This window comes from Diceros bicornis, chromosome 10, assembly GCF_020826845.1.
Source record: "Diceros bicornis minor isolate mBicDic1 chromosome 10, mDicBic1.mat.cur, whole genome shotgun sequence".
In the NCBI taxonomy this organism is placed as follows: Eukaryota; Metazoa; Chordata; class Mammalia; order Perissodactyla; family Rhinocerotidae; genus Diceros; species Diceros bicornis.
The window spans coordinates 40,654,748-40,678,107 of NC_080749.1; the positions used below are offsets into that span (position 1 = coordinate 40,654,748).

At 38.9% G+C, this 23,360-nt stretch overlaps 1 protein-coding gene across 4 annotated transcripts in view; it reads right to left on the bottom strand.

Annotated features, from left to right (window-relative positions):
- Window positions 1–23,360, bottom strand: part of ACVR1 (activin A receptor type 1) — a 120,600-nt gene that overhangs the window by 45,861 nt on the left and 51,379 nt on the right. For all 4 annotated transcript variants that reach the window (XM_058549012.1, XM_058549010.1, XM_058549011.1 and 1 more), the window contains one exon: window positions 7,098–7,171. In XM_058549012.1, the coding sequence (XP_058404995.1) occupies window positions 7,098–7,164 (67 nt within the window). In that variant the 5' untranslated portion in view covers window positions 7,165–7,171. The remainder of the gene's footprint in view (window positions 1–7,097; window positions 7,172–23,360) is intronic.

Below are 23,360 nucleotides of genomic sequence, written 5' to 3' on the forward strand. Positions count from 1 at the left end.
GCTACCATTAAGTTGCTATAGTTGGGATGCCTCTGACAATGCAGCGTGCCTGCCAAGACACTGCAGGAGGATTCATTTTTCTCATCCCCTCACCTCTAATCTTGCCATCCCTTATGATGCACCTCCACCACACAACTCTTTGAAAAAACACAAATTGCCTCTACTTAATCTTCCGATAGCTCACACTGCCCTCATGATACAAGTGAAACATGTTAGGCATGAGGCCCAGCCAGGCTAGTAGGACCTAACTCTCAACCTGAGTCCCTTCTCGAGACTGCTCTCCGGCCATGCTGGACTGCCCAGGCGGTGTCCTCCATTCCCCCACTTCTCTGGGCTCGGCGCTTCCCCTGCCTAAAAAGTCCTTCTCAGTCCTTCCTTTGGCGGTCTATTGCCTGTTTATCCTTCCACACTCCAGCTCCCGGGACTGCTGTCCCCAATCGCAGCCCAGTGTGCTATGAGGCCCTTCCTGTCATACTCCCAGTGCTGTGCGTCTCCAACTAGACGGTGACCCCTTGACAGCAGGAACCACTTCTAGTTACACTGACATGACTAGTGCCTACTTCAGTGGATGCAACTGGAAGAATGTAAGACTGTCGTATAACCGGTTCTCTTTTCCCAAACTCAGAATAAATTCTTTGAAAATATGTGCTCTCTTATCATCTCCTCAACCCAGATCAGTCCCTCTGTCTCTTATATTATCTTTTTTATATGACAATAATTATCATGATTGCAGCCAACATTATTTATTCATTCGTTTGTCAAATATTCATTAGGCACCAGCTACATGCCAGGCACCATCTTAGGCACTGGGGATAAAACAATGATCACCACCAGGTCCCGGCTTCTCACACTCCAGGGTCACTGTGGATGTATTCCCCATGACTCCTCACGGCCGCCCTGCTACCGTCTCCATCGTGCCGCTGCAGTAACAGGCCCAGAGAGGGGAAGTCACACACACAGAGACACAGGAAAAAGGAAGACGCGGCTCATGACAGTGTTCGACTTTGTCTCTCTCCTGAGAAAGGCCTGCCTCCTACGCATGGCCCAGAGCCTTCCCTTCAGAAGACACTCTTTGACTTTGACTAGCAACACCATTTAACTATCAAAAATTACGCTAACCCTTCGCAAAATTGACATTGTGAAGCATATGAGCCAGGACATGACACTAAAGACAAAGAGAAGCCGTGACCCTGTAACTCCATGTGGCATTCTACAGTATTATATACATCATAGGAGTCAAATTCTAAACTGAACTGTGGGTACTTTTTTTTTCCTATCTATTCTTACTTTACAACTTTCCTGAATGAATCTTATTGTTTTTTTTTTCATTCAAACTGGCTTCGTGCAGGTACCAGAATTCAGAATGTAAAACCAATGCAGCAAAAAATAAATGAAAGGTAAGTCGCCCTCCCAATCACCATCTGAATAAAAAATACAGGCAGAGTTGTGTTTTGCTTCTTTAAGGTGAATTTCACCACCTTCTCAAGAGGAATTTCTCCTTCTTCCTTCTATTCCTTCTCTCCTTCCCACATCCCCCAAATACACGTATCCTCGGAAAGTCCGTGCTCCACTCTAACCCATAACAAAGAATTAGATGTAGCATTACAGTGGATCTAGGAAACACCCTGCTCGGCGGAGCTCGGATTCAGCTGATTAGAATCAGGCAGCAGCTGTTCCAGTGTTATGACCGAGGCTGAGAAGGCGCAAATGTAAACTTCCCTCTTCCTGTCAAATCACTGGCTTGGAGAGAGAGGATGGTCAGGCTACATGAACCTGTGAAAAAATAAAAGGTTCTAGGCCAGCTCTGGCAGAGAATATACCAGACGACCTAAGGTTAGTTGTCAGAGCTTTCACCTGAGGGCGTCAGGGACTTCTGGGCAGTGAGCTCTTGGGAGCAGATTGGAGGGTCTTTTTTAAACTATGAGTTATGACCCACTGGTGGGCAGCGAAATAGATTTAGTGGTTCAGGACAAGGTTTCTTTCCTTCTTTCTTTCTTTTTAAGTGACATTAAACTGAAGAGAATAAAAAAGAGAAGAAATAGGAGTACATTACACACAGTAAGAATAATCACCGTTTCATGAAATTTTCATTTCAGCTGTGTGTGGGTCCTACTGTAAAATGTTTCCAAGTGGAGATGCACTAGGTCCAACTTTAAAATGTTTCCTACTGTGAGTCACGGTGAAAAGTTTGAAAGCCACCCTGCCCCGTGTCTTACACTAACTTGGAGTAGACGTGAGTTCTGAGTAATGATGACTATTTCATATAATCATTTTCTATGGAAGCTTGCCTGAGGTCAGGCTGGGCTGCAGAGGGAAACTCCAGAAGACAGTCAGCAGTGTTTCGGGAGTTGCAAGTTAATTTGTACAGGTGTTTTGTTTTCCTTGGTGTTTTTTTCCCCAAGAGAAAAAGTTGCATACATGGTATTCCTACAAATCTCCTGTTTCCTAGTTTTTCCATAAAGAGAAGATGGCATCCACCCTCTTGCTCTTGAGACCTCTCTTTATGAAAGAGAAGCTTAGAAGCTATTGCATTGCCCACTCACTGTTGACCACAAAGGAATTATTAAATGAGCTTGGGTCTTGGATTTGTTTTCACATTTGTTCAATACTTGACTTTGATTGAAATTTTTAGAGTTCCCTCTACACCCTATTGCTACCCCCTCCTCATATAAATGAAGGTGGCTTTAGTTGAACGATCCACAGCTGAAACAAACATTCCCCATGAAAGAAAGGCTAAAAGAAAGCTTTATCACAGCTCACTTTGCATTAACCAATACGCCACTATCCTGTTCGATAAGAAAATTTGGCAAAAAAGAAGCAATATCTTAAAAGTGTGCAGCTTCATCAGATATTTTAGGTCCTAGTAGTGGCACATAACTCAGTGCATCTCATCTCTCTCCCTCCAAAGTCTCTCATTTGATGATGTGTCAATGAAAAAGATTTTATTCCAAACAAAAGGGATAAATTATAGTAATGGGAAATGAGAGCAACAAATTTAATACTGAGACATTTCTCTTACATTCATTCACCCCTTCAAGAACTTGCTGAATCTTCAATAATGAGAAATTCAAAGAAAGGCTTATTCTATTCTTCCCCTCAGTGGCAAAGAGGGGCACCTTTGTGGACCCTAACAAACAGTCTATTGAAGTTATCCCCTTCCTTCCCTCATTGGGTAATTGGACTGGAAAGTCTGAGTGGTGATAGCTTTGGAAATACTAAAATCAAGTCAACCCAGAAAATAATTGAAGACTTAGCAATCTTCTCTAGGACAGGCCAAAATCTCTTGCAACAAAATTCTACAAAAGTCCAGCCTTCCTTGCTATAATAAAATCTAACTACGGCTTGCAAATTGAACAAAATGTGGGTCATCTTAGCTTTGAAATGTTTCTGAAGAAGCAATATTCCATTTTAAGTATTTGTGTCACGGTCTTCACCTGCAAATCCTGAAAGGGACAAAGGAAAAGCCAAACATGGAGGTTCTGGAATAAAAACAGACTTCTCCCTCGAGGCGTAATAGCAGTATTAGAGCATGATTAGTCTTATTAATGGAAAGGAAAAGGAAGGATATACGGGTAATTAGGACTCAAGTGCTCTTCTCTGTGAGAGCAAATAAAACTCTTCCTGCAGCTAGAGTTGTATATATAATGAACATGAAAAATGAATACTGGTATGAGAGACAAGAGAAATAAAAAACACAAACCCAGGTGAAGGGGCCTCATCATGTTCTATTACAAGCTCTCATCTCCACCTCTCAGACAGACTGGATTGAGCTGGTTTCTAGCATGCACCAGATATAATGTAATGTGGAGGTGGCTAACTTAGGGCACCAAAAAAATGCAAAATTCTAAGAGGACTGATAATGATTGAAACTCTTGAACACCATTCCACAAAGTATATCACACCTCTTATTGGCTGTGTAACCTTAAGCAGGAGTTTTAACCAATTCAAAAGCACATCGCCCAAAATTTATCTCATTAGGTTAATCATGAGGATTACGGGAAATAACAGATATAAAGCAGTTAGCCCAACACTTGGCACATATTAACCACTCAAGAAATATTACCTATAATCATCAAAGAGATAGTTACAGTAGGCAGTATTTTCCAAACTTTTTTGACCCCAAGCATTTAGGGTTCCACAGAATTTGAGAAATGTTCTCGAGTACACTCATACTTGCCAATTCTACCAAAACCACTGCTTGGGACTCTATTATTTGAAGTGTTATCACTATTTCTAATCAATACTTAAGAGATGTGGGAATAATTTGGGAGACAAAGGGGAAGAAGTTATTTCTTTTAATAGACTAAGAAGAGTACATTACCAAACAAAATACATTAGAACAAAATCTCTATGACTTTCTTATTTATGCCCAAGAATGCCATCTAGCTTCATTGAATAAGGTGCTGTTGCTGCTCTCCAAAGATCAAATATGTGTGTAGTTCCTTTTAAGCTTGGTCATCTAAAGCTCTGCATTAGACAATCTGTGGGGTTAGTATAAAGATTTTAGTTATCTGCCCTATTATTTACCTCTTTTGGTCAAGTATTTTTTACTTAACATTTGCTTTATGACTAATGTTGAGTATATTAGAGTGTATTACAATTAGGGGTTCTCAGTGGTTCAGTGTTTTTTTTTTTTTAATTCCTAGTAAATATACAAAAACAAAGAGTCTTTTCATAGAATATGCAGTTAACAAGGAGTTGAGTCATGCAAGGAAGACAGGACTAAAGCAACTGCTATTATGTTTAGAGCACTCTAGGCTGTAGCACTATCTGGATATTCTGTTTAAAAAATATAAAAGCCATTGCAACTAAAGGATGATGTGTTCTTTTCCCTACTTGTAAACATCCTAGTGATGGTGGTACACTACATAGCAAAACCTTAGTGGCAATCCGTTTCCATTTCAGCCAGACTAACTCGTCTCATTATACAACTTCACTGTGGCATTAAGAAGTCATTTGCTGGATTCTCTGGGCAGCTTAAGACTAAAAGCAGGAAAAAACAACCAATGGCATGGTTGTTAATATTGTTCCATAAATGCCCTTTTCCCCTTCTTTTTTCCCCATTCTTTCTCCTCCTTCTCTATTCATTCTACATTTCCACCTCAAATTTCTCTTCCACTCTTTTTTTTTTTTCTATTGTGCCTACACCACAGGTCCACCCATGATATCAAATGAAACTCAAAGGAACTGCTTAATACCACACAGAATTGATACTGTACCTGGAAAGGCATGGAATTTGGAAGGACTTTATTCTACAACATTCCTCAGTTTTTGTATAGTGATCATAGTGTTTAGCAATTAAAAAGAGGAGGAAAAATCCTAGAAACTTGACTGTTACTTGTCTTGTCTCCAGACATTGTCAAATGTCCCCTGGGGGGTAAAAATACTCCCCAGCTGAGAACTACTATTCACCCATCAAATCTTTTCAGCCTATTTCTTCTTAGTAATTCCTTCAACCTAGGACCCCACCCCTCTTCTGGTTTAAAAGCCTCCAATTCCTTTAAACTCGCCACACAGGATTCTTATTTCATATCTTCTTGACACTAAGTAAATTGATTGCAATATTATTGGAATGCTTCAAACAACATTGCTAAGAGCAGAACGTAGACTATAGATACTCAAATTGGTTTACAACAGCACTATCCAACAGAAACTTAATGTAAGCCACATTATGTAATATTACATAATGTAATATTATTAGATAACAGGAGAAAATTTAGATGACCTTGGGTATGGCAATAACTTTTTAGAGGCACAATCCATGAAAGAAATAATTAATAAGCTGGATTTCATTAAAATTAAAAACTCCTGCTCTGTGAAAGATAATGTCAAAAGAATGAGAAGACAAGTCACAGACTGGGAGAAAATATATGTGAAAGAAACGCATGATGAAAGACTGTTATCCAAATGTAGAAAGAACTCTTAAAAATCAACAATAAGAAAAAAATACCCAATTGAAAAATGGGCCAAAGATCTTAACAGACACCACACCAAAAAAGAAGTATAAATAGCAATTAAGCACGTGAAATGACGTTCCACATCATATGTCATCAGGGAAATGCAAATTAAACCAACAATGAGACACCACTACACATCTATTAAAATGGCCAAAATCCAGAACACTGACACCACCACATGTTGGCAAGGATGGGGAGCAACAGGAACTCTCTAATTCATCGCTGGTGGGAATGCAAAATGGTACAGCCAATACAGAGGATAGATTTGTGGTTTCTTACAAAACTAAATATACTCTTACCATACGATCCAGCAATCACAATCTTTGCTATTTACCCAAAGGAGCTGAAAACAAACGTCCTCACAAAAACCTGCACGTGGATGTTTATAGCAATTTTATCCGTAACTGCCAAAACCTGGAAGCAACCCCAAGATGTCCCTTCAGTAGATCAACAGATAAATAAACTGTGGTATATCCAGGCAATGGAATATTATTCAGTGCTAAAAAGAAATGAGCTATCATGCCACGAAAAGACATGGAGGAACTTTAAATGCATATTAATAAGTGAAAAAAGCCAATTTAAAAAGATTAAATATTGTACGAGTCCAACTATATGACATTTTGGAAAAGGCAAAACTATGGAGGCAGTAAAAAGATCAGTGGTTGCTAAGGATTAAAGGGGACGGGGGAAGGGAGGAATAGGCAGAACACAGAGGATTTGTAGGGCAGTGAAACTACTCTGTATGATACCGTAATGGTGGATACATGTCATTACACATTTGTCCAAACCCATAGAACGTACAACACCAAGAGTAGAACCTAATGTAAACGAAGGACTTTGGGTGATTACGCTGCATCGATGTAGATTCATCAGTTGTAACAAATGTACCACTCTGATGGAGGGATGTTGACAATGGGGGAAGCTATGCATGTGTCGGGGCAAGGGGTATACGAGGAATCTCTGTACCTTCCTCTCAATTTTACAGCGAACCTAAAAAATGGCTTTAAAAAAATAAAGTCTTAAAAAAGGGGGGGAGGAGAGGAGTGTTAAGTCTGATAGGATTAAGAACAAACTAGTTTACAGTAAGCTAAATAATACACAGTATACTTGTCCTATCTCAAATAGCTGTGAGCCACTTACCTTCCATGCTAGGGGAAGGGAAAGCAATCACCATTAGCACAGGAAGAATCATCACTCCATCTACCATTGCACAACTGTGGAGGGAAAAAAATACATAAGTAAGACAAAAAATTTAACTGCAGGATGACAAATTAAATTAAGCATACCATCTTCAAACTGCCATTCAAGGTCTTTCTTACAAATCCCCCTCACATATGTTCCCTTATTTCTTAGTACATTTAAACACATACCCTTTACGTGGATCTAAACAAATCATCTTAAGGAATTAATCAGATTTACCTCCTACTGCTAGCCTCTCTAAGGCAACCTTCTCTGATCTACCCTCTTATGAAGAACTCAATAGGGACATGAAAAATTCTCAGCTATAAGGCTAGGCATTCCCAAAGGATTTTAGGTTTGAATTTTATCTTATCCTATTGAATGCAAATTGGCACTAAATTAAAAACTGAGAAGCATGAATAGACTGTTCTAACATGATGTTAAAGATTAAGTGACTGAATAATTCAAGCCAAATGGCTATGTTTGAGCCTTACTTCTCCTTTAAAAGGACTAGAGGTGGGGCAGCCTATATCATAATACAGCCCAAAAGGAAAAAAACAAAAAACTACAACTTATCCCTCATCTGTGGCAAAGCAATGCATTCATACATGAACCTCAAATTTAACAAAGGATAGATTCAACCAAGACAGGGAGAAATCATGTAAATTTGTAATATATGAAACTATAACTGAGAGAAAGTCAGATACCTGATATAAATTTTAGGTTGATATTGCCCTAAAACTACATTGGTAGCAGCTCAATTTTCTGAGTCAAAGGACTACAATAAAGAAACTTCCATTTGAATAATTCCTGCAAAATTTTGGGAATATAATGAGAGTTTGGTTATACTAATTCTTTATTATAAGAAATAATTTTTAAAAATTAAACCTTTAACTAGTTGTGATTTTCTAGATGGAAAATAAAGAAGAAAACTGGTAAAGTTTTTTAATGAATAGGTCTGTGTGCTAGCTTACTCTTACAGCTTCAAAGCAAGAGCAAAAGCTTGTTGCTAACTAAGCTGTTTGACCTGGACACCGTCTGACTCATCTTCTTAAGACTGAATTTTTTGGTTGGTGGTCTGATTGTTCATTCCCCACACCCCCATCCTATCTGACCACTCCTCATTTCATAATTATATTTCAGTCTATCCCTTCTCTAATAGCAAGGTGAGGGAGAGGGGTAAAGCAGAGTTTTATCTACCTTCCTTTTATACTTTTAAAAGCACATGAAACTTGAGTGAGCCCCTTTTACTGTTGTTGCTGTTTTTATTATTATTATTTTCATGTTCACATAGATCTTTTCTATAGCAAGCCCTTATTTCTCCATACAAACTGCTTCATCTTGGCCTCCAGGGCCCTCACAACCAGATGCTGACTCCTCCAACACCACCCCATCTCTGCGCTCCGCACATGAACGCACATGAACACACTGTTGCTTCCCTCTGCCTCAAATGCTCTGAGGCGCCTCCTCCACCCCCCCACCCCCTCAATTCTCTCCTCCTCTCCTTCAGGATCTAGCTCAAAAGGCAAACGCTTGGTGAAACATCTCTCCATCAGCAATGATTTCAACCCCCCAGCTTGGGTCTAACACCACTCGGAATCAATTATTTGTCTATGTCAGTCTCCAGCACTAGCCCACTTGTCTCCAAAAGGGGTACGTGCGTCCAAGGATCATGCAAGACAATTCATTGACTTACGGGATGAAAATACTAAAATTTTTATCTTATAAAAAATGTTTTAATCTAACAGAGCAACAAATAACCTGAAACTTTATTTGGTCTCTGTCTCTGTTCTTTATGACAGTCTAGTACAAGAGGTATGGTTCAGAAAGAGTGGGAGTTACATAATGTGAAACGGTGGACATGGTTTGCTTATAGAGTACAGCCATGTACTTTACATTTGAAGGTCCATTTAAGTAGAATTACAGGTTGTGTTGGCTACTTATAATGAAATGAGCCCTCCCCAAATTGCAAGTGTTCTAAAACCATCAAAGAAACTACAGATTGAATATGTTATTAACGAAAACACCAGAGAAGAGTAAGAAAATGGTGGAGCTGATATTTCTATTCCTAGTGATTCTTACTTAATCACTTTACTAGAGAAAAGCAATTAACATTCTGTTCAATCTGACATGAAGCCAGCTCCCCAAACTCAAAATTAAAAAAATACTTGAAAAATAGATTTGCATCTAGTATCATAAATAACAAACATTATCCTGAGTGACTTGAGATTTTCGTTAATAATACGATGTCATCACCATTAGCAATACCTTAAATATTTCATCTTTAATCGTTTTAAAATTTCTATTTTATGTATGATTTATAATAGATAGTTTTTATTTTATATAAAACTTATAACCAATATACATATTGAGGGTACATAAAACTTTTTTAAAGTTATATAAAGCTCAAAAAACTTTTTAACTGACAGGATACGTCATCAAAAGCCTTTGAAAATTACTGGACTATCTCAGTCTTATCTTTGAATTTCCATTCCGTCTGTCTCTCCCTTCTTCTCTCCCTCCCACAACTATTCAGAGCCTACTATGCACTAGACATTAGAAACTTAAAATGAGGGGCCCGCCTGGTGGTGTAGTAGTTAAGTTCGCGCGCTCCGCTTCGGCGGTCCAGGGTTCGCGGGTTTGGATCCTGGGCACAGACCTATGCACCACTTACCAAGCCATGCTGTGGCGGCATCTCATATAACGTAGAAGAAGATGGGCACGGATGTTAGCCCAGGGCCCATCTTCCTCGGCAAAAAGAGGAAGATTGGCAAATGATGTTAGCTCAGGGATAATCTCAACCCCCCCCCCCTAAAAACAGAAAAGAAACTTAAAATGATAAAGATATACAAACATGATCCTTACTATCATGGAGCTTACAAGATCTTTCTATGGTGGTAATCAAATCATCCAAACGACTGCATAATTAAAACCTGAATTAAGTGTTAGAAAGAAACATGGTTAAATAAGACTGCTAACAAAACAACTTGAGATTTTCTGGAGCGTGGAGGAGCTTCCCTGGGAAGGTTATATCTAAATAGGCACCATAAAGATGAGTAGGAGGTAGTAGAAAAAGGATAAGAGTGTGTAAGCATGCATGCATGCGTGTGTGTGTTCCCGCGTGTTAAGGTGGGTAGTACCCTGCGGTGGAAACAGGGCAACATTTAAGAAAAAACGCAGCTTTTGTCTCAGCCTCCACAGAGGCCTTGTGGCCTGGGCAAGCATGGTGAGTCCTGAGGACTTAAGACATATTTCAGAAGTGAAAACAACGCCAGGCTAGGACACAGGGAGCCTAGAGAGGAGTTATAAGAAGGAGGAGAAAATCCAAGGTTGGAGAGGTAGGCCTAGGTCAGAACCTTGGTAAGGCATGGCAAGCCCTCGTAAGCCCTCTACTCACCTCTCTATATTCACCACCCTCAAGGACCCTTTCCCTTAGTCCTCACAGTTGGCACCTCGCCATCCCATTCTCCCAGGCACTCCAACCAGCCAGCTTCCTGCCCATCTCAAGACCTGCATATACACAACGCTCCCATGATTGGGACCTTCTTACAGGACTCAACCTGGCAAATTCCTACTCATCCTTCAAGTCGTAACTTCAATGTCACTTCCTTCTAGAAGCTTGCCTAAACTCTCATATGCCCTCATCACACTCTCATATATACTACTTTGTTAAATTTCATTCACAGCACTTATCATAATTAATAATTATATATTCATACCTGTGTATGCTTTTGAACATCTGTCTCCCTCACTAGACTGTAAACCTCATGGTAGCAAAATTTTTAGTCTATTTTGTTCATCGCTGTCAGAGCCAAGTAGGTGCACATTTAATTAATATTTGTTGAATTCAAATTTTCCCTGAATTAATCAGCTCAATTTAAGCTTAAATTCTAAAGAATCTGCAATCCCCCCACCCCCCAACACAAGCACATACACTTGCAAATGGCAGGATTAAGACATTTATCATCTCTGTCACCTCAATCTGTAGAATTTCATTCATGTAATAGTGAAAGTCAGCAGTTCACCAGCTTTAAGCTTTACAACCAAGAATCCTTTCACTATGAAAAAAAAAAAATCTCAATGACAATCACCATTGACTTTTTTTCCTATGACAGAGCCAACAAAAGCCCATGCCTCAAAATACCTTTTAATAGATTATAATTGTGGAAGCAAAATTAAAACATTAATTTAGGCTTATAAGTAGAAAACAGAAAAAAAGAGTTATAAATTCAGTCCTCCAAGCTAATCCACTGTTTACAGATTGATAGCTCAAAATCTGCCAAAAATCTTTGGAAAAAAGCGTCAGCATCACTTATTGGTTGCTATTTTGTTCAGTGTCTGGAGTGTCGCTGCTGACCAGTTAATTCAGCTATTAAAAATGTTACCTCCCAAAGGAAAGGGGAAAAAGATCACAGAAAGGAGAATGTTCTGGAATAAACTTCCTAATCATATTTTAATTATAAAAAAATATTAATATGCTCAAGTCCCAACTTGAAGCCCCAACGATCTATTTCCAATTTTAAAGTATACTAAAAAGAAAATATTGTTTTTAAGAGCAAAATTGAAACTCCCCTACTCTCAAGTATTTTTGGCTAAGGAGTTTCAGGTGTGGGTTGGCAAAAAAGGGGGACTGGTGGAAAAAGAGTGGCAATAATTCAATAGTTCAGAGATGCCTTACTCCAGTGTGGTTTTCAAACTTTTGGTCTCAGAATCTTTTTATACTCTTGAAAATTATTGAGAACCCTTAGAAGCGTGTTTATATGGGCTATATCTATCAATACTTACTCTATTAGAAATTAAAATGGACACTTTTTAAAAATACTGTATTTGTTTTAAAATAACAATAAACGTAGTACCCCATTTTTTATAAATTAAAAAAAGAATTGTATTTTCCCAAAAAAAATATATTGAGGAGAGTGGCATTGTTCTGCACTTCTGCAAATCTCTATGCTTGGCTTAGTAGAAAGCAAATGGATTCTCATATGATTCTGCATTCAATCTGTTATGATATGTTATATCGGTAGAAGTATATATAGAAAATCCAGCCTTGCATATGTATGTCATGGGAAGAAGGAGGACCTCATGGAATCCCTGAGCAAGTCTGGGAAACTCCAGCAGTTTTTGGACCACACTCTAAGAACCACTACCTTACTCCTTAAATGACCAGCCCTTCTACCATACCAAATAATCAGATGGTAGCAGATATTTTAGGCTGAGCATTTACTTGATACCTGACAAAAATGTTACTGTTCCACAGGTTTAGAAATCTCATTAGCCTCTCTACCATCAAGGAAATCAACAAATCTACAGTCAAGGAAGAACGTATTAGATATTTTTTCAATGTAGGAATAATATTTTATGTACACAACTAAATATTTTTTAAATGACACATAACCTGTGATAGGAAGGTACTCAATTGCTCATCTCCTTTAGGTTCAACCAAATCCTTATGCAATATTCTACGGCCAAAATCCCTAATTGAAAAATCATTGGCTACTGGGGATTACAGAAGATTATCTGAAGGGTTCAGAATATGAATTTTTGCCTCCAGTATACACCACCTCCTTTCTGTTCTTGGATAAGGCCCTCTATCCCTGGTAACTGATCTAAATACTTCAGACACAAGGAAAATAGCTGTTCAGAAAAAGGTGAGGGACCTCTCCCCTTAACTAAGGTACCCTCTTTAAATCAGTACCATCTCTTACAATGTCTCAGGACTACCTTCTTGAGAGATAGAACATGCCCATGATATTCTACTAAAAACAGGCATATCACCAGGGCAATGAGAGCTGCTTTCCAAATCCCATGGTACTTTTCAAACTCCATTTATAGATCAGACTGATATCCAGTTAAGGAGCTAGCGTTCAGCTCAATTTCTAACATGTGTGGGCTTGAGACCAAGCCTGGCACCACTTCTGCTCATCACAATTTTACAGCTGGATAAAGCCACAGATACACTGCAGTACAGTACCAAAAAAAATCACAAAGCATTTTGATATTGGTCACAGAGTAATCCAGAGTATAATACACTTCCATATTCAACTTTTAGAACTCATATTAAGCAAACTGGTTGATAATCTGCTATAGGAATAAAGGATGTTTCTAAAACCTAGACTTATGGACAGCACACAATTTGTTATTCATAATATTGAGGATGAAGGGAAAGTTATAAGATGAACCCTAAGATTCTTTCCCATCAGAAAATTCTGCAAAATATTCGTCTGGCCTGGTGACGTAAACTCATTTGGTTTGTCCATTTGTTCAACACATAATTCATGGAGTACCTACTCATTCAATAGGGACCTTCTTGATACTCTTCTCAATTCAACTTCTAACAATCTCCAAGTTAGAAAGAATCTTGAGGGGGCCAGCCCCATGGCGTAGCGGGTAAGTGCGTGCACTCCGCTGCTGGCAGCCCAGGTTCGGATCCTGGGCGCACACCGAGCACGGCTTGTCACGCCATGCTGTGGCGGCATCCCACATAAAGTGGAGGAAGATCGGCACAGATGTTAGCTCAGGGCCAGTCTTCTCCAGCAAAAAGAGGAGGATTGGCAGATGTTAGCTCAGGGCTGATCTCCCTCAAAAAAAAAGAAAGAATCTTGAAAGACAGGTTGTACATTCACCCATCCCTATTTTGAATGACACTATCCACATTGAAGTCACTCGCTCACCATTGGTGAGGGTTGTCACTACTATTCCATGACAGTTTTTTTCCTTATATCTCTTTATACAGTCTATGCCACACTTTCAATAAAGAAAAGAAAAATCATTCTCTTTAATATAAAAGGTAGAGGCAAAGCAGAAAAAGAACTAGAGTAATTCTGCTTTCTCTTAATTATCTGTCAACACTACATCATTATCACTCTAACAGTAGAAGCACCTACTAACCAGCCACGCACTGTGCTTAGGGATCATATGTAGTATCTCATTCAATCTCTCCCCAAAACACTCTAAAATAAATACTCATATTAATACCATTTTACAGATAAGAAAATGGGTGGGTAGAAGTAACTTGCTCAAGGATGGAAGATCAAATCCAAGACCATCTGACCAGAGTTTAGGTCTTAATCAACTACCACTCTCACAACCTTCACTAATTAGTCGGCCAGAGTTTAGCTGCTTTTGTCCCCTCTTGTCATCCTTAACATTTCATCCATGCCTCAACACATACTGCACTTTAACCATCTTGATTTTCCTCTTAGAAAACAATCTTTACTCTTCGTTATTTGGGCCACCTTTCAATCATGCCCTTGTTTCCATTTCTTTAACCTCAAAATTAATTTCATAGACTCTGTAACCTCAGATTTTCTCCCCCTGCCCCTAAAAAAAGATCTTGATGTGAAAGGAAAAAACAAGCCACCTTGATAGCACAGCAAGTGGTTTCAATCTCCCATCACCCATCCTCAGTCTTCAGTCCTCTTGTAACTTGTATCTCAAAATAAAAACTGAAATCAGTGTAAGTCAGGCACATTTTGGGGCAAAGTTAGACCCAATAAGACAACTTCTAGACATAAAACTTTGAGGGAAGGTATACTTACAACAACCACCTCCAAGTGGGACAAAAATCAGCCATTATGTGAGAACAATTATGTCTCTTCTATGCTCAACAGGCAGAGAGATAACCCAAGGGCAGCTTGCTCCAAACTACCTGGGCCTTTAGGAGGGGTGAAAAGAGACATGGGCTGTCAGTTACAGCTGCAAAGAAAGGATCAACTGAAGCCACCATACCATATAAGTTAAGTCAGGGTCTTTTCTCCAGTTCACAAATGACCTGTGAAATATTTTTAACACCACACTCTGTCCAAACTGGCAATGTGCAAGTTGCCAGGGCTTGGTTTTATATAGACTTCACTGCTGCTGGAGGGTTTCTGGTGGGATGTTACTTTCACAATATTAGCATGTAATTTGATCTTTCGAGATAGACAAATACAAATAGCTTCTTGGACAAGTCCTATAGGACTGAAACCCAGCCCCTGGATCAGTTCTTCCTGTAGTTAGAGGAAATAATTACAGATTATTTCAGAAAAGAAAGGGTTTTGACTGAAAGAGTTACACTACAAACATTCCAGCTGTGACAGATAGACCCAAGATATAGCTTGAAAAGGAAGGGGAAGAACAATATAATCTGGAAAAAGGGGGGGGGAAGATACAAATTGAATGAAAATAAGGAAAAAGTTTAAGTTAGGCTACCATGTAAGAACCAAAGAATCCCCAATAAATTTACTTTAATTGTATACAGAATGAAATTGACTTTGCTACACCCCTACCAGACATACAGATAATAACTACGCTAAGCTTCTGAGATGCCAATGTTTTGATCGCCCACTGCATGCCTTACTGGTATCTCAAGACTAGGTTTTTTTCGACACGCTTGAATACATGAAAACTGTCCCTCATTTTCCACTTCATTCTCTCTGTATCAAATAGCCACGGCTCTCCTGCTTTGTTTCAACTGATAGGACCCCCTCATCTCCCAGCTGTTTTGTTATATTTTCCTAGGCGGCTCAGGGCTCTCTCCTCTCCCTCCAGTTTACAAACTGTGACTGGAACAGTTTTTTTTACCTACTGGTAGGAAGGACCCTGTTATACCCCCAACAAAACTCTTAGATGCGGAATTGTCGAGTCCATTTAAAATCCCACTTCCTCCCAAAGGATAAGATAAATGCTGTCTCAGCCCTCTGTCTCATTTCTATGCCTGAAGTGTCCCCTTTAACCTAACGGTATAGACCTTTCTATCCCTCCCATTACCAGACAAATGGTGTTTCAGGCACCTGCCATCTGACACAACTGTCCCAATTCTAAGGCTAATATGTTTAACCTATAATAATTTCAAAGGAGCAGTGAATAAAATGAAAGGGATATCAGCACCAGAAAGGTATATTTCTCTCTCTCTCTATTTTTTTTTTAAATGGGAGACACTAGACCATATTTCTGTTGAGGTGGGAAAAACCACTCTTTATATATCAGCCTGACAAGAGCCTTCCCTCTCATTCACCCCCACACTCAAGCCCATTCCTGCCTCAGACCTTCCCACCCTGTCTTCTTCACAGCACTTAACACTATGAAATTTGTCGTTTATTTATTAGTTTGTTGATTTTTATTATGTTTTCTTCTCTCCCATCCCTCCTTCTTCCACACACCAAAATATAAGCAGCATGAGAGGAAGAACTCTGCCTGGCTCGTGGCTACATCCTTGTGCCTGGCACATACGAGGCACTCAATATAAATTAAAACACATTAATTTTAACTTCTCCGTCTATGCTCCACTTTGGTTTGCACGGAAGGGGAGGTGAGGTTTAAGGAATTTCATATAGCCTGACAAGGAAATGACTGGGGGATGGGGACGGGGGAGGAGGGTGCCCCAAGTCCTCAATTTAATATAGTAGCAACCAGGTATTTGAGATAAATTAAAAGATATCATTTGGAACTTGGATTTCAGTTTTCCAGGGTGTCATCCAAGAGAAGCAGCCAAACAAAAAGACGGCTGGCAGACTCTGGGTATACGAGACAACTCCCTGGTGGACAATATCCCATTTGGAAAAGACTGCTTGGATCTCTAGTTGCAGACACCAGCTGATCCGCCCAGAGCCATCCCCAGTGACCTCTGAGACAGCTTCTGTAGCTTGAAAACACATCGCCTATGAGTCAGAAATTGACATATTATCTCCCCCCACCCTCAGTCTTCTAACAGTTATTGACGCTATTTGGAAAGCCATGCTTCCATGCCTATTAATAACCTTCAGAAAGAACCCCCAGGAAGTGTCAAGAGAAAAATAGATCTGGCTGATGGAAGCCAAAGACTCAATCAGAGGTTGCAATTAGCAGTTAATACATTTGAAGAAAAAGAAAGTTGTAACATCTTCTGTATCATCTGTTGTCTGTTCAGGAGGCTTAAAACCAAATACTTAGCCAACGAATTCAAGGAATACGAGTCAAGAACACTGGTCTTTACAGAAAGGAACTCTTTTTTTAAAGACCCCTTATCTATTTAAATAGACCAGCACCAGCTACTAACTTTATCTGCACATCAACGAGTCTCTGGGATTTTGCCTACAAGGCTATATCATTAAACTCCTACAGTTATTTACACCTTTATAAAGTTTCTTCAATTGACACCTTAAATAGCAACCAAATCAATCTACTCTAAAATAATGGAATAACTAATTAACATTAATCTTTAAAAAGACTTTTCTTGGTGGTCTTTCTCCTCTACCCTCCCCCAACTAGAATGTGATTAATGGAATTCTCTCACAACTTAGCTTGAAATACGATTTTGCCAGTCAGGCAGCTAAAGCAGAATCAGATAATTGTGGTATGACTCAACAAATGCACAGCTGTTCATTTAAATATATCCATCAAAAGTATAAATATGATCATGAGAAAGAAAATGAGCTGTGTACACAAGGTCAGTGCACAAGTTGAATGGGTTAGCATGGAAGTAACCACAACAGAAAACAAGGAGGAGAGGGGAGATGAGGCAAGGAGAGGTTCTGCATACCAGGTAGAAGGAGACCAGAAAATTGATGTCACCAAGCACCAGCCACTCGACCCAAAACACTCACTGACCTAAGAAATTAATGGCAAGTTAAAAGTAAAAATAAATGTGCTCTACTAAGTGGGAAGAACAAAATAATTTAGGAAATAGATGATGCTCTCAAATACAGAGAGGTAGAAAGCCTACAGGATAAAAACAATGAATCCAATCTGTTATTAAAAACAAAACAAAACAAAGACCTTGAAGGAGAGGAAAACAGGAGGAACAGGATTCTCAGCTCAGTCTTCTCTCCACAGCCTTCGAAGACTGTGGTTATGAAATCATGAAAATGTGGGAATCCCTCCAATCGTCAGTCCCAAAGCAAATAACTGAAAACACCACCCCGTACCAGACAACCCCTTGTGGAGGTTCTACACATATGACAGTGCCACTTTAACATGAGAGACGGAAACGGAGAAACAGAGAAAGAGAATGTGACGAGGGGCAGGGGGAGCACTGCATAAGATACAAGTGCCTGTGTCAGCCCTGCAGACCCCATTCCTTCCCTCTTCTTGAGGTATGGCCCATAAAGCCCAGTCAGAACTGGGGCTGAGAAGCAGAGGCACAGAAAAGACTCTGGTGCCTCTCCTCTTTTAATATGTAAAACAAAACAACAACAAATAAAAAGAACATCTAATCCATGATGACTGTTTCCATGCTTTCCCTGAACCATCAAAAATCAAGTTCTTCCCCAAAAATAACCTCTCCAGTGGTGGGGAGCCTAAGTTCATGCTTAGTTTGACGCCTCAGTCATCCTGCACTGGGAACCATTCACGTTCTCCCCATTTCCAGGCAAACCTCTCTTACATTATTGTAAGCAACAACTGCTTCAACCATCACCACCTCCCTCAGCCCCAAGTCCTCCCATATCTACCCTCTTCATCCTTTCACAGAAACCTTTCTAGAAAAAGTTTTCTTTTCCACACAGCTCCCTCTCCTCCATCCAGTGCCTCACTGAAACGCTGAGATTCTAACTCTTTGTAGACCTTCCCTTATCCTTCAGATTCGCAGAGGAGTGTTCTCAAAACTCAGATTCCCAAGCCTCGCCTCCAGAGATTTTGATTTGATTGACCTGAGATGAGGCCTAGGAATCCTCCAGCCCCCAAGCAATTCCAGTGATGCTGAGAGTGGACTCAATCATCCATTCTGCAGCGTGGCGAGGCTGATGACCCCCTTCTTCCCCTGGGTTCTTCCCTGGCTGGGATTCAGAAGCTCTACTCTCTCTAGTGTCTTTACTTTTATGGTTTGGTCCTTCTCGGTTTCCTTGGATAGGGATTTCCTCTTCTGCCACTCATCCCTTAAATCTTGGTTTTCCTCAGGGTCCCATATCTCAGCCTTCTCTTATTCTCACTCAAGATGTTACCCAGTTTCTCAGCTTCAGGGCCACTGAGCCGACACCAAACCCCCAGGGTAAGAATGGAATCGCCAGTTCTTTACTCATTTTCCCCCTCCCTCTCTTTTCCTTCCTTAATACCTTCCTCCCCTATACTATGTCCTTGTCTTTTCACTGTTTATAAAGTTAATTTAAAAATTTATTTATTACAGATATTTCAAGTTACATAGAAACAGAGAGAAAAGTATAATAAACTCTACTTTTGAACTCAGTTTCAAAAATAAGCAACATCTTACCACCCAGTTTCAAAAATAAGCAATCTTATTTCCTCTATTTTGCCGATTTTCTTCCTGAGGTATTTTAACAAGATTCCCAGATGTCACATCATTTCACCCACAAATTCTCTCTGATAAGGACTTTTTATAAACATAAAACCAACATCTCACCTAACAAAATTAAAAGTATTCCTCCTCTAAATATCATCTAAAAGCTAATCAGTGTTTAAATTTGCCCAATTTTCAACAACTATAAACATCCCCCCACAGCCCCCCCCCCCAAAAAAAACTGTGGGGAGAGGAATAGCGTACCAAAAAGAAACTGTTTTTATCGCTTTTCAGTTATCATAACTAGTGGTGCAGTGTTAGGACTGTGGCACTACTGAGAATACTGTGTGTATAATGTGGAAGACAGCAAGTGAGTAACTACGGCAAATTCAAATTCTATCATCCCCTCTGAGTCCAGAGAACCAGAATTCTCTGTATGTAATAAAGAAGATATAGATGTAGTACAGAAGAAGTTAAGTAAGAACTTCATCAACTGAATTTGAATTCGAAGTATCACTATGAACTCATAATGTATTTCACATATATTCATCCTCTGTCCACTAAAAAGTCCTAGAAACAATGACCTACCCAGTAGCCGTGAGCATTCCTTGTGCCCAGACTGTGGTGTTAAAATACCATTTCCCACTAAAAGAAAAAAAATAAGTTGAAATGAACCAAGCAGTTGCAATCACCAAATCCAGCCAGAGGGAAAGTAGAGGTCAAATGGCCAAGTTCTTCAACAGATAAACTGTAGGGAAAAGAAAGGGTTGGTGGAGGAACCTAAGGTTTCAGAGACTTAAAAGACACAAAAAGATGTTCAAGACTAAACTACAGTGGCTAGATACGCACACGCAGGTAATAAAACCATAAAAAAGACAACAAAGCAATTACTATAGAAGTCAGGAAAGTGGTTACTTCTGGAGGAAGAGGGGACTATGACTGACATGGGACACACTGAGGGGGAGTTTTAAGGAGGTTGCTAATATTCTGTCTCTAGACCTGTGTGGGAGTCACAAAAAATATTCACCTTATAATAATTAACTAAGCTATGTATGCTTTGTGTGGTTATCTGTATCTGTGTTTTATTTTACAATAAAAAGGTAAAAAGGAGAAAACAAAAGCTGAATGTGTATTGTTAAAAAAAGGGGCAGACTAATATACATGCACGCATACACTAAGGAAGTAGCAGCATTGTGTGTCATGTATATACGCAAAAACTTGCCCAAGTTTATGGTATGAATAAGTTTATGTAATAAACTTCTGAAATATCAACGATTTTTTACCTTCAAACGGGAGCATTATTTTTTCAAGTTCCAAGTTTATTAATTTTTAATAGAGAAATAGGCATCAGTTACCTAGTCATAATCAGAAATCAAGTATTAAAATAAAATTAACACAACATCTTATGATAAGTTGGTCCTTCCTCTCTCCTACTTCAATTATATAAGTTTCATGGGTCAAGGATATAGAAAGATTGTAGAGTTCAGATCAACGTTTCCCAAACACTGTGCAACATTATCACCAAATAAGAAAAATTAACATCATAAAGATGTGAACCCTCCCTCACAAAGTATAACAATATCGACAGGTTTTCTTCTTAGGGGAGAGGGAGTAGTGACTAGATATGATTATTTTAAATTTCACATATTTTTAAAAAACCATATGCATAAAAATAAATATGAAAATTCTATAAAATGGGACTTCAAAATTCTGTAAAACGGAACTTAAAATAAATATAAAAATTCCATAAAATGAAACTACCACTACCAAAAAGAAAAATACGTGTTATGCCCCAGGAGTTAAAAAACAGTGTGATCCTGGTACATGTGTAGCCAGAGAGATCAATGCAACTAAATGGATAGCCAAGAAATAAACCAAAATGTATATGGGAATTAATAATACAAAAGAAATTAAAGGAGAAAAGTCGGGGCTATTCAGTAAAATTAGAATGACTAGCCAATGTGACAGAGCCTGCTAATTTTCCACTAAAATTTCTCCTTGGCTTCTTCTTTGGCCATGCTGACTAGCAGAGACTGCATTCCCCACCCTCCCTTGCAGCTAGAGGAGCCCACACGACTATGTTCTCACCAACGGAAGTAGAAGTGATGTGTGCAACTTCTGCTCACTTGCCCTGGACTTTCTCCTTTGTCCTTCACACCGAGGGAACCCAGATGTGGTAGCAGCCCAGCTATGACCATCTAGATAACTGCAGTGACAATTCTTGGAGCAAAAGGACAGAAAGAACCTGAGTCTCAGTGACCAGTGGATAAGGGATGCTCTGCTCACCCTGGGACTATTGAGGGAAAAATCAACTTCTGTATTCTTTGAACCACAGCCTATTTCAGTCACTTGGTTACAGCAACTTAGCCCTACCCTAAATAATAGAGCACCTGGAGAAAAATTAAGTTGGATTCATACCTAACATTCCAGATGGATCAGAGTTAAATCTAAAAAGAGAACCACATGACACTACAAGGAACCAGGAGATAGGTTTTCAACTCCAGGAATGGAAAAGATCTTTTAACTGCGATACAAAATCCTGAAGCAACAAAAAGTTTGATTATATATTTATCTCTATAAATCTTTCTGAACATCTTTTATTGACTGTCTGTTCTATTAGAATGTAAGCTCCATGGAGCAAGAATTGGGATGTTTTCTATACTACTGTATAACCTGCTGCCTAGAACAAGTGCCTAAGACATAGAAGCATTCAACACATATTTGTTGAACGAAGAAATTGGTAACTTTGAGAATACAAAACTTAAAATAATCTGCACAGAAAAACAATTATTTTTATACAAATGACCAAATATAAATATCACATATCACAAAGAGAAAGAGGGTGGGGGGCTGATTTTGTTAATGCATAAAAGCTCCTATGAACTGAGAATAAAAACATCAGTAACCCGATAAGAAATTAGACGAAGGACACACACATAGAAAGAACAGAACAGGAAATACAAATGGCCTTTAAACTTATGAAAAGATGCTCAATGTCAATCAAAATAAGAAAAATGCAAATTAAAGCTCCATTAAACTGTCATTTTTCACCTATCAATTTGGCAAAGGAAAAAATCTATCAGTTTGACAATCATACTGTGATTGGCAAGGGTATGAGGAAGCAGTGTTCTCATCCATTGCTGGTGAAATCTAAAACTTCATAAGCTCTATAAACAGAGCAACTTGGCAATAAATTTCCACCAAAATTAAAATGTGCGTACCCTTTGACCCGTCAATTCCACTACTAGAAATGGATCCTACAGATATGCTCAAGAATGTGTTAGAAATTATATACGTACAAGGTTATTCCCTATAGCCTTGTTCATAATAATAAAACTGGAAATGACCTATGTGGCCATCAATATAGTACCGGTTAAATAAATTACAGCACATCTCTACAGTGGAATGCTAGGCATCCATTAAAAAAGAATACAGTATTAAATGGAAGAACTTTCACAAAATATTATTTCAATGAAAACAGATACAAAACAGTGTATATTGTTACCATTTGGGTCAAAAAAAGGAACTGTAATAATCTACAGGTTACATACTGGTATATTATATATGCCCTGAAATCTCTGCAAGAATGCATAAGAAATTGGTAACAATGGTTGCCTCTGGAAGGGTAACTGGGCACTAAGGAGACGGGGAGGAGGGAGACTTATTTTTCACTCTTTTGTACCTTTTTAATTTTACAAACATCGATTATATTACCTTCCTAAAAATAAATATTTTATAAAATAACAACAGTACAAATATTCATTCCCAACCCTGGATATCTGAAAACTTCTCTGGTGATTCTCACTGTAAACCACACTAGGAAACTACTAAGCTTAATAATTTTAACTCTATTTCATAATTAGGAATCCCAGGGTTAACAGTTAACTAATACCATAATCTCCCCCTCCTCCCTCAAATAAACATATATGCAAAATAAAGTTAGTCTCTTAATTCCGTCCCTGTTATTCATTACTTCCTCTTAAAACTAATTCAACCTCCTGCCACCTTAAATGGGCATGAAAATATCTCAAAAT